The sequence below is a fragment of the Fusarium tjaetaba genome, assembly GCF_013396195.1.
Source record: "Fusarium tjaetaba strain NRRL 66243 chromosome Unknown NRRL66243_c0000037, whole genome shotgun sequence".
Classification (NCBI taxonomy): Eukaryota; Fungi; Ascomycota; class Sordariomycetes; order Hypocreales; family Nectriaceae; genus Fusarium; species Fusarium tjaetaba.
In genome coordinates, this window is record NW_023501233.1 from 73,825 (window position 1) to 86,815 (window position 12,991).

The 12,991-nt window shown below is 48.8% G+C and overlaps 1 protein-coding gene across 1 annotated transcript; it reads left to right on the plus strand.

Annotated features, from left to right (window-relative positions):
* Positions 1–9,815: 9,815 nt before the first annotated feature.
* Positions 9,816–12,860, plus strand: FTJAE_2071 (polyamine transport; the record flags this gene model as incomplete). The annotated part of the gene is made up of 2 exons (XM_037348227.1): positions 9,816–10,688; positions 11,028–12,860. The coding sequence occupies 2 exons, from the start codon at positions 9,816–9,818 to the stop codon at positions 12,858–12,860; spliced, it is 2,706 nt and encodes a 901-aa protein (XP_037210815.1).
* Between the last annotated feature and the right edge of the window lie 131 nt (positions 12,861–12,991).

Below are 12,991 nucleotides of genomic sequence, written 5' to 3' on the forward strand. Positions count from 1 at the left end.
TGTAACGAACGGTCTTGTGCTAACTGTAAGGGGTGACATCTTTCGCTGGGAGGGAAATATGGGTAGGGTTGAGGATGTAAACGCATTGGCAAACAGCCGCGCCACCAAATACAAAGAAAAAGGCCAGGCGATGGAGCAGGGAGCCATGCATGCCCCCTGATCAATAACGTCGGTCCCGGCGAGTGGGAAACAGATAGTCAGAAAGGGGTAGATGTGAAAATGATTAGCAAATCAACAACAGGAGCTAGGCTCATTATAATATTAGAAACAGGTCCGGCCGAGAGATCAGTCTGATATCTGTCACAGTAAGGTATGCTCAAACGACTGTATGTGTGCCGGTATCGTTCTTAGATGGGTTTATGAGTCCAAGGCAGACTGAGCTGAGTATGAGTATCCCTAAAAAGAATCAAGATGCACAAAGGTGGAGTCATTAGAGTGCCTTGCGTCTTATTGTGATAGGTATGAATTTTTAGGCGTTAAGTAGTCACTGTAATAGAACAGATGAGGATTAGAAGTTGTCATGATATGTGAAGTCAAGCTTTCTCCGCCGGGGACTCCGGGAGAAACAACGGGGGGGCAAGCCACGGCGGGAGGCGCAGCCCGTGGGGCATCCGATTAGACGACAGGGCTGTCCTATAGGTTCTCGGACGAGGCTGAAGGTCTTGAATCGCTGTGCGACATGACTGTGAGGTCATCAAACCCTCCATGACGATGATGGTAAGCCGTCAGGGCCGTATTGTGCGTTGAGTAAAGAATAGATCCCACGATATGATCATGACACTCTAAACCCCCAGACTATGCGCAAAAGCGCAATGTTTTCGTGTCGTATAGCAGCAAAGCAGTTTAGGCAGACGAGGAGTGAGCATCTTGGACAACCATCCATGACAATGATGGAGGGCTCTGGCTTGCTTTCGTCCGTGCTCGCTCACTCGTCATCTGCCTTCCCTTCTGACCCAGCCAGACTGTCTGGACCTTTACTTGGCTAGGTAGTCACTGGAGCCCTTTTTCTCATCCTGCATGCGATGATGCTCCAGCCTATGTGGTTTCTGGTACCTCTTTACGTAGCTACCTATGACTCTTTTTCTCTTCTCCTGGTTCTGATTAGGAGACGTCTGACTCTGGCACTCAGTTTCAACCGTTAACCAGGGTGTTGACCAAGAATAGCCTTACAGCATTCAGTATTCCGAGAGAATGGGTACACACTAATTACCATGGATGCCAATAATAGTCTCATCGCGAAGTTTGGAGAACTTTGGAGGGAACATGTGCCTGAAGACTTGATTCCCAATCAGGACCAGTTGGTTATGCTTGAGCCAATTGAGCATTTTCTTCAAGTGGTGGTGTCTTTGGCAAGACATGTAACGGCAACGGACCGTCGATGGTGGTGGCCAAGTGAGACATTGTGTACAGTAAGGTAGTGACCGATCAATTAATTCTTGACTCTGTGCGCGTTCTAACAGATTTAATTATCGCTCACGAAATTGCCATGTAACAGTAAACGTTAGCCTACAGCTGGAGGCAACTTGAGTCTCCTGTATAGTAGAGATATATTACATGGCCTGTTAAGCCAGGAATCCGTTAAACACATCGTAGATGGGATGTGGCCCATGCTGTGCGTTACAACATATATGATCTTTCCTACTCAACCGATAGGCATGCGGCACTCAAAACACTGAATTCTCGTCATTCACAATCAATAACTAGGTACGGTACGGCACGTCTTCTCAGAGCCCCGATGTCAGCGAACTCACTGCCCGGAGCCCACGTGAGGTGCCTACTTACCTAGGCGAGAATGCTGACCTAAGAAAGTCAGATGCCTGTTATCCTACCTATGGCCGCGGCAGGGAACACTGTTTCCCGTTCCAATAGGAATTCAGGTTTCGCTTTTGGGTGAGACAGACTTGAGGTAGGGAGCGGTGAAATTTTCGGGAACTTGTCAGCGTTATGAGGCAACTATCCGGACGAGTCGAGTGTGAGAAAACGTACCTGAGCATCCAGAAAGCCACCAATGCAAGGCTGGGCCGGCTGCCTCCACATTTGGATTCAATGAGCAAAGAGTCAATGTCGAACTGTGTACAGTAGTAGAGTAGGTACCAGGTAAGGTAGTCTACTAGTGCTGACTGGTCAGTCCTGAACAGTGTACTGTACTCGGAAGACTTTCAGGGATGCCCGATGGTGGTAGTGTGGATGCATGTCAGTTGCGCGGAAATGTTGTATGACAGACTTGGTTGAGTGAGGTGTGTGTGCTCAGTTTCCAACACTTTGGTCTTGGAGGGGGGGAAGTCTTGGTCGATCTGAGACCATCAGACGTTCACTCACTCGATGGGTTCCCCAACAATTAGACTTGCTCCCTACCTAGATAGATAGGTAGGGACTATATATTTCTTTACAAGCTGCAACAATGAGGAACCCACATGCGATTTCATGCCCCTCTAAAGACTTTGCAAAGACCACAGTCCATCATCAATAAAGCATGAAAACATTATCAGATACCACGGCTCCATGTCATAACAATCCAAGTGTGCACTCGTGAAGAGTGCAAGCATTGCCAAGGCCTGGGGTGGGATGCAGACACAGCCTTATGATGGACAGGGGACCCTGTCGCTATGACTGTCAGCAGGTGATAGGGCGGGTAGTATTCTTAAAGTTGTGGTTCCGAATCTGATTCGTTTCTACCGTTTTCCATCGATATCGGCTCATAAGGTAAGGTAGGTAGGTAGGCAATATTGGAAAAGTCGTAGTCCCAATATGACAAGTATATCTCGTCTTGGGGCCATATCGACTCGAGGCCCAGCAACATGGCCATCTAGGGAGCGGGCGAATGTTTGGTTATATCCATATGAGCTATTGAAGAGTTGTTGTCATCTGTGGAATCGTGAAAGAATTGAGTCCCTCCCTGGGTAATGATCGAGACCCATACGATTCTAGGTAGGCCCGCTAGCCGGTAGCTCCCCGACTCTAATTTGAGATGGTGGCTTTTCACTATTGCACGGTAGGTAGGTTGGAATTACCTAGCTAATGCTTGTCGGTATGAAACAGGAAACAAGAGATAGAGAAACCACATCAGATTCCAGGGACTCCAGTGCCCTAGCACCGGGACGTTGGGCGCAGCAAGGCCTGCCCACCATCACCATAAGTGCCGAGCAGCAAGGGTTAGCGCTGAGCAGTGCTAATTATATTACTGCGTGTGACGCTTTCTTAGACCCGACACATCCATCTTTGTATCGATAAGGTATTGTAGCACTCATGGTATTAGGTTAGTATATGGAAACTTGATCTAGGTCACTTATTCGGTTAGGAATCATTCAATATTGGATGGCAGGTGGACGGTCTGCATTCCCGATATGGCATTTCAGGCGTCATTTAGTGATATTGTGGCTGGGGGTTTGTTTTGCTGTCGTCGGGTGTTTCAAAGTCCCCATTGTGCTGCGTTTAGGGGGGGGATTGGTGTATACAAAGGACCTAGAAAACGTTGTTACTCATTGAGGACGAGAATAGAGTCTCTCTGCCTGTTCTGCCTGTTGATATTTCAGGGCACGTGTGAATGGATGGCCTATGTTAGTACCTGGTAAGTGTCACTGTTGTAGGCCGACTGAGACTTCAATGGATGAGCCAGGCGAACCATTGCCTTGAATGACTAACTCTCCAAAGTCCCCTAACTAAATTTTGAAGCCATTCCGTAATTTAGTAAGGTAGGTACTTTCTCCACGTACCTTAACGTCCCAATCCTCCTACGAACGAAAAGACCCTGATTAACACATCCTCGTCATATCCTCCATGAGCGCATCTCTTCCTTTGTCATCAACGCTGTGCGCTTCTGTTCTCTCATGGGTCTAGACCTCTTGGTTACAGGCCCCGGCGCTTCACATACGTCATAAGTCTGCATCTCTCGCCAATATTCATTGATGGTGGTACTTCTCCAACGGTAAGAAGATTCATGGTCGCCGTCACAAGCTTTTGAAGTCACCCTCGGCCGATCAAGACAAAGTCGTTCAGTCAATCCGCTCTTACATGCATGCAGCTACGATACGTACAGGAGGTACCAGCATGGTACCATGCAATGCAGTATAATAGTGGAAGAGGGTGCAATTTCAACTATCGCCATTGCATTGCATCACATTGTTTCCAGATCTGTAACCCTCCTCTTCAGCCCTGCTGCAGGTCAATTCAACCTCCCTGTCTCAGGCCAATTGATGACTCCTCACACCGAACCCAGGAACCACCTCCAACCTATGGATGGAGTTGATCATGGCCCGTCGCCGCCTATCCCCTGCACTTGCTAACTAACTATGCTGTATGTAAGTACATACATACCTACCTACAGGACTATGGGCTTTGCACTACGGACTACCCCTGCGCTCGCCGTTGGATCCCTGTCCGGTTGATGCGGTACGGGTACCCAGTAGCCAGGCTCATTCATCCACACCCACTGCGCTGCTGCGCCTTGAGAGCAAGCCCGTGCTTTCTCAGTCTCACTCAATGGATAAGTTGAGTTTAAGGCATGTTTCTGGCTTCCTTCGGAACAAGAACCACCCGATGAAACAGAGGAAATCAGAGCACAGAGCACTTGACGCACAAGGTCCTAGAAGCCATAGCCTCCGAAAAAAGTAAAGCCCCCAAATTCAAAGGTCCTTCAGACCCCCTCCCCTCCCCTTCTAGGCCCAAGGCATCTTTGGTCCTTCAGCGGTGGGTCTGCACTAATTATCCCAAGCCTGCAATAGACGCGCCCCAGCCTTTGTCACCTGTCAAGACAGTCAGACTCAACTTGCGGCTATTGCTCTCACGCACTCTTACTGGCGTCTCTGGCGTCACTGGTGCCTTGACACACATCCTGGTGATGTTCTCGCGGGAGTGTTGTTTGTCAAGAAAAGCCCCGAACTGGGGGGGTGTCTTTATGACCTTCGATGCTCTCGTCCAGGCTCCAAGCAGGCCTATAAGGCTGCGATGCCTCTTTGGAAGTTAATTGTCTTATCCTCACTTCCTATCTCTCTATTCATAAGATTCATAAAGCAAGCGTTTCTCCATTGATCCTCACTGTCTTGCCTTCAAGCTTCATCCTCCTTGTTCAGTGCCCCCTTGCCTTCATTACGAACTCAGACCACGAACGATTTCCTCCTTTGTTGGTTCACATATTATATTAGACATCTTACTGGGTTGTGCAATTTCCTGTCTTCTATACCAACGACACCAGGCCAACAACTTCACGGCCCACCACCACAATCATGTGCTATCAACTTGTCGAGCTCTATTCGGCTTGCCGTTGCCCCTACTACACCCATGCTGTTGATCGCTGCGCAGCATACGGCCGCCCAGGTCATCCCATCCAGCAGCGAACGATCCTCGTTGGTTACCTATGCTCTGCACACTCGAGTCATGGTGCTCAGTATGCGTCACCACATAGCTACTCCGACAGTGGCTACCACAGTGGCTACTCGAGCTCAAAGAGCTATCGATGAACGGCTCAAAGAGCTATCGATGAACGATTCTGTCTTCGGCAATGGGATCTTGCTCTCCAAGACTCATAATATTCAAGTTCGACGATTGGGTTTTTTACCTTCTCTCCTGCAACCCATCGCAGCTCTCCTTTTTGCTAGCAGGATTTCGTTGGACTGGTGGAGTTCCGAACGAGGTTCACCGCTAGGCATATCCTTTTTGCAGACTTCCTGGCTCTATCATCGCCCATTGGGGCCTCCTCGTTTTTGGATGACCACTTTTGTTATGGAGATCACAGCAACGTTGCCGAGGGCACGGGAATGAGATATGATATGGACATGAAAACGATCACGACGGAATGCCTTCTTTTCGGTTGGGGAAAGCAACTCGCATTGCTGTTCCCCCTTCACAGGCAGTTATTTCTTTCTTTCTTTTGACACATGGCATTGTTTTCTTGAACTTGCCGGTGGTTCTCTATTTGCTGGTCGGCTGCAGCATTCATAAACGGAGGGAAAATCTCTCAACTCACATTGTCGGATGGCGTTTATTTATTTGGCCTTTTGCCCCTTTGCACAGCGATGGATTTATTCGTGCGACTTCATTTTCGCTTGGCTGGAAACAAGTCAGGATACAGCGGCATTGGACTACAACTTGGAACAGCAGGTGCTGAGAGCCTCGCGGCGATTTTAGACGGTGGGATTTCTATTCTTGAGCATCATGGGTCGAGACATTACTGGTAATAAGTCTCCGCCCCCGGACTACGTTACTGCGATTTGATTTCCTCTTCCTTTTTCTCTTCTTCTTCTTCTTCTTCTTCTTCTTCTTCTTCTCCATGGATGTCTTTTTTGACAAAAGACAATCCACATCTTAGGGTCACTGGGACTTTTATCACGGTTTGCATTTGAACTGGCGGGGCTTGCTAAAATGCTTGTAGCATTATATGCGGACAAGGGATGGCTGGCCATTATTTCGTTTCTTTTGGAGAGGGGATCTTTCAAAATCTCCGATGTATTCTTTTTGTTTTCATACTGCATCACCTGGGCCTATAACACAGCATTGATTGCAACATTCACCCTGGTCATGTAGTACATATGTTGTTGACTTAGGAACTGGGTTCCCAATCGAACAACGAGCAACAGGAAGTGTGACGTTGAACGTTCCACGATATGAAAAAAGACAATTTTACCTCTACTCAAAACTCTCAAACCCTTCTCGTGAATCAAAGTAGAAAGCATGATGGGTGCCTATTTTACTGAGGCTTAGATTCAACTCATCCTCGCGATCATCAGGCAAAGTGGGTCATATGAAGTCAACTTCTCCACAACTTCACAACCAAGCCTTGAGAGCCTCGGTTGAAAGATACTGTATACGTGCACACTATAAGTCATACTACGTATCTTCAAGATTTTACATATTCTCTCTAGCACAGGTGTAAAGCTTCGAGGCTCTGGGAAATCAATTGCAATGGCAATGTCAGATGTGCCATGAGGAGGCCTCAGTTAAGCCACCAGCTCTGAATGCCGAGTTGTGCATCATACAGACAAGGCAGAAAGGGCTAAAAACACTTATATCGACTAAATTTGAGTCACAGCCTTGCAGTAGCATTTGCAGTTTCGATAGTTTGTCTAAGCCCATGGACACGGCAATGGTAATGACGTCCGAGGTTAGCGTGTCCTATTATTAGGCCACCCACCCCGGTAGATTGCCAGATCGAGCCATGCGGGAAGGATGGGTGCGCTCGGCGAGAGTAAGGCCAATTAGCCTTGAGAAGGATTTCGGCTATTTTACTCAGGAAACTTTTGACGCAGATTACAAGGAGGGCTGCGGGCTTGTGTGATTTGCGGGCGGTGCGCGATTAGGCGCACTGGCGCCATGCAGGGAACCATTCCAGGGTGTGAGACGATCAGTCGGGTTGCCAAGGATGTTGGTGCATGTGTTTTGAGTAGATGAACAAGGAGTTTGTGTACCAATAAACGTGGTCTTCTATGTACGTTAGTTGGAGATCTCGCTTAGTACTCGACAGCCTATACTGCTGAGTGTTATATTCCCAACACGAGCGCAACAATCGAGATTCAAATCCCAGGAGGATGTAACAATCCCGTGTAAAGAAGCATCGCAAGCTTACAGCCGAGCTCAAGGTCGGATGGATTATGCAGTGCATAAGGAGAACCCGGATTCATAGATGCAATTGGCCAGCACAAGACGGTGCTGACATGATGGAGAGCTACCTGAAGCTTGCATCTCTGAACTTGGCGAACATGGAAAGATGATTCGTCTATCACTTAAGCAACTCATCAAAGGCTGAGGTGAGCCAAAGGAGTAACGCTACATCGCGGTAGTTTCCAGGGATTAGTTCGAAATAGGAATGGCATGATTCAGCTGTCAGAAACGGCTGAGGTCGGGATCCATGCTGACGACCAGAGTCCCCAAGAAATTAAGCTAGACGATCCCTGGCTTGCCGAAGCCGGGCTGTTTGTATGCAGGGGCATTGCGTTTGGTGGAGTGCTCAAGGCGTTTTTCCTCTGATGGGGACAGGGGTGAGCCGTCCCAGCTAGGGGGTTGGGGCGGCTGGCGCTTGTGAGTGAGGGACATTCTGTAAGGGACGTATTCAGGTACTCCGTACGACATCAATAAGGTGCTGGGTCTATAGAACAGGCCTATGTCATGTACGGAGGTAAGGTCGGGTCCTTTGCTGAAACTCGGCTACGATCACATCAGACTCTACCTATGTCATGTTCAGCCTTACACGCGAGTCAGGTTTCTTAACAGTGTACGTACGTAGATCAACATGTCGTCATGATGAGCTCGGGCCCAAACTAAAATATGACTGTACTTTATTACCTAAGGTATCTGATGCCATGAACCGAGATATTGCCCTTGATCCGATCGTTCCTTCCTGCATAATGACAATAATGGGGAAAAGGGAATGTGAATGGAAGGCAGGTTGGGCGAAACTGGCAAAGGAAACTGCACTAGCACATCCCGTCTGCCGCCATCAACCCGTCAGTGGCCTTACCGTGCCCATGCGTGCGCTGTCACTTGTAACTCTACCTCAACACCATCAACAACGGGCTCTCCTCTCACCCTTTTCCCTTTTCTGTCTTTCGTAACCTAGCAACCCCTTCTCTACATACATGATAGAATCGTTAGTCTTCATCTTCATTCTCCTCCTGTGTTCTGTCTAGTCCTTGTTGGGAATGCCCTCGTGTTCGATGATCGAGTCTCTTGATCCAGTATCACATCTACTCAGAAAATCGTCAACAATACTTCTCGGAGTCAATCTTTCCCAACACAGCGTCTAGTAGAGCATATACACAACGGCGTAAATCCCCTCGTCATCGCGATACATTCTCGTCACCAGCGTCCAACATTCGATACGGCTGTCTGCTACAGCACACGATACGTGAAACTCCATCATGTTTTCTAACCTCATTGGCCACACTCGGGCCTTTCTCCCTCACGGGAACTCTAATGATCACATCAGTACTGACGTTGGCGACTTCGATCAAACCCCTCCTCCAAGTTCACGCGCATCCGTGGACATGTCAAGAAGCGAGGATATGAGATCAGAGGCTATCAAAGAGTTAAAAACGAACCATGACTCGGCATCTCTTAGGCATCTGAAATCACCATTGACCGATTCAGAAGTTTCTAGTACAAATAAGCCGACACCTCTTGGGAAGACTCGGCAATCCACACCCTCGGCAGAAACGACAAATACACTGGGCGCTATACCTGGCCCCCCTTACCACAAAACTTCTTTTTCACAGGGCGGGATGGCAATACAGCACAGTCCTTTGGAATCTTCGGTGGGAGGCCTGAATGATCACGAAGTTGAAGATGTTCGACGGACTACAGGGATTCTGTGCCCCGATAATGACCTAACTTTAGAGTCATCATCAGGCGAGATTGGCCAGCAATCAACTTTGGAGCAGGACTCGCCTAGATCAAGGAGCATCTTATCGAACAAAGACTAGAAGTCACAGTCTCTTTCGGTGAAACTGCGCCCAACCTTTGACCTCCTTCTGAGCGATTACAGAAATCGTCTAAAGATGTCAACTACTAAGGGAAGGGGGAAAACAGGGATAGACTGTCCTGGCGGAAGTGCTTCAAAAGACAAAAGGATATACCCCCCAGGAAAATTTGCGGTCTTTTCGAACGCTTCAAGTGTAGGTGATCAGGATGTTAGACCCTTCTCATCGCTCAACACAGGCACATGCCTACCTAATATGGCATCGTCAGACACAGAGCTGCATGGCTTATACGACCAAAACAACAGCTCTCACGACGTGGATTGCTCAGAGTTATCTGTGCTGGAAGACCAGAGCTTATTAGCTACAAACATAAATAGACCAGTTCGAAGTCAATCCTCGGGGTCTATTATGAGCTGTTTATGGAAAAGCCAATGGCTCAAGCGACTATCGCGCACAGCAAAGTCAAACGATTCACAGCTTACTGAGCCTCAGCCTGGAATCAAACTAATCAGATCAGATGATCGACGTCCATCAGAGCCTGTTTTGCCAAGCAGCATGGCTCTGCGAAGAATGTCCGCCTGGTCGACTCTGTCTGGCAAGTCTGATCCTGGGGTTGACGGAGTACTGTTCAAGCGTGCATTCAGCGATCTCGAGAGGCTCCTCGATGAAGCTCTCTCCCTCGCCCTGGAGGTCGCGGACCATTCGGAAGCCGCAGCTCATGCTAGCCACCCTGCCGTGCCGAATGAGCATGGCACCGACCATGTGGACGAATCAAACTTGACGACAGGCAACATCCCCCAAGAAAACGTCGAAGCATTTCCTATAGATGGGTTAGATACGGCCTACCCAGCGAGACCGGGCTGTAGACGTGCTGCCACTTACACTGCCATACCCAAACGCCCGCGGCTGGCCAATGTAGTTGAGAGCTATTCCGGAACCTACCAGGAGCTTCGAGCAAGGAATCAGGTTGAACGAAGACAACAACGCGGCACCTCACGGCATTCTTCACTCAGCAGAAAGTCCCAGAAATCTAACAAAGGGTTCAAAATAGATCGTAGACGGAGGCCAGTTATGCTGAAAGATCTCCGCAGCACAAGTGCCCTGCTTGATATTGGAGGAATGGACGTTAAAGGACAAACAACAGCTCACAAACGCTCGGCAGCTGTGAACGTTTCATCAGCCGTTCGAAGCGGGACCAGCCATGATGCTTTACCAGAACATAACATTGCTGGGAGAAGGCTGCATGGCGAACACGGCATCAATCTTCGAAAGCGATCGCACGTGAGTCTACGGGACATGCAAGGTTTCAACCTTCCAAAGTCGCACATCAGGCACCCGATTGCGAGAGACTAGTCACCCGTTCGCAAGCGATTTGTAGCTTCTACTGCCTGCTTGAGCACAGCGCTCATCGGGGTGCTACTTGGTATCTATACAGGCCTAGTCCCATCAATCCAGTATTATATCGTGGATCAATCACATGTCACTGTACACGGCAACACTGGTTGTTTCCTTGCCCTCGCTATTCCGTCCTTCTTTCTCTGGCCATTACCTCTACTCCACGGTCGGAAGCCGTATATAATGTCAAGTCTCATTATTGCAATGCCTCTTCTTTTTCCACAGGCAATTGCAGTCAGCAGCCCCAGGCTTACCAACACTGCGTCTTGGAGGGCAATGCTGTTGGCCTCTCGTACCTTAATGGGTGGCTCTTTGGGCTTTGCAACTATGAACTTTCACTCAGTTCTGACGGACCTTTTTGGCGCTTCGTTAATGTGTCAGCATCCCCATGAAGAGGTTGTCGATCATTTCGATGCAAGAAGACATGGTGGCGGTATGGGCATTTGGCTCGGTATCTGGACCTGGTGCTGGATTGGATCTCTTGGACTTGGTTTTCTCATTGGCGCAGCTATCATTGATAAGCATTCGCCAGCATGGGGGTTTTACATCAGCATCATGATGATTGCAGTTGTCTTGATTCTCAATGTGATATGCCCTGAGGTCCGACGATCTGCATTCCGACGGTCGATTGCAGAAGTCCGAACAGGAGGGGACATCTCGCGTCGTCTGGCTCGAGGAGAAGTGATGATGCATCGAGTCAAGACAGGTCCAAAGTGGTGGGGACAGGAAGCATACCATGGCGTTCGTTTATCTTTGGAGATGCTCGAACAACCTGGCTTCGCGGTTGTAGCGATATATGTCGCCTGGATTTATGCACAAGTCGTTCTTGTCATCATTCTGCTGGGCTCACTCGTATCTCGATTCTATCACCTCAGATCGCCATATGTCGGTCTTCATGTCGCCGCCGTTGCACTCGGCGCTCTACTTGCAATTCCTTTCCAAAAAGCCAGCATCTTCTCGAGATCTCGCAACCGAGAAAATAAAGTCAACCGGGATGTTCTGGGCCAGAAAATGGTGTGGTCTTCACATCTAGTCCGCCGGGCCGTCTTTACTATTGCCCTTCCGATTGGCGGCGCCTGTTATGCTGCTGTTTCGTCAGGACCACCAATCAGTCCTGGGGTGCCAACCTTTTTTGCCTTATGTATAGGTTTTCTATCCTGTCTCGCTATTTCAGAATGCAACGGTCTCATCATGGAAACCTTCGATACATCGGATCTATCTCCCGGAATGGTTGGTCTCCACCGTGGTCCCACAGGTCAAGACCAGTGTCGAACCAACTACTCCTCTTTCCCGAGAGTGACAGCAGGATTCGCTATGATACAATCCTTCTCATACATACTTGCGGCTGGTTCAACTGCGCTGGGCGGTCATGTAACGCGGAAGCTTGGCCAACAAGTTGCCACGAGCGTCGTAGCTGCGATACTCTTCTTGTTGACTGTCCTCTTGTTGCTTGTTCTCATCCGGTTCAAGAATGTGCTCATCATACCTCGTTCAAAATCAGAAGAGATGGAGAGAATCACCCAAGCACGTCGAAGGTCTTCGAAGCGCCGAGCTTCCATGCCCAATGACTTGCGGGCATTGATGGAAGAGGATTATGCCTGGCGGCCCACAATGATAGGAAACCCAATGGGCAAAAACCGCCGAATGAACGTATTGGAAATGGGTAACCTGACAAGGTGGCAAGATATTCGACGGAGGAACAAGCTCATCGATGCGGGCGTCCATCTCAATCGTGATACGCTGGATCAAGGTCTAGATGCTCTAGATGTTGCACTCGAAAACCATATTGATAACATGCGACAGAATGCATCTGGGTTCTTCAGACGAGGGAGCTTAAGAAAGCATGGAAGCCGTCTTCGTCGCAGCAACCAAAGCAGTGAACAGACATTTCATAACTTGGAACTGGACATGCTTGATCCAGTGGGGACGCCGAGCGAGTCATCGCAGCAACCTCGACAGTATGTCGAGAGGGAATGTGTTATGGGTCAAACAATCAAGGAGGAGAACAAGGATGAAGCCCAAGCTGGACCTAGCACTTCGCGAAAAGACCACACCTAAAGGATAGGAAGTACATTATTGGGAAAAAGTGACCTATAGAATTAGAATGAATGTCTAGGTGTAGTGCAGTATAGGTGCATGCAATAATTTCCACCCTAAATTCGTGTGCAGTCCCAAGGCATTTTCCCTCC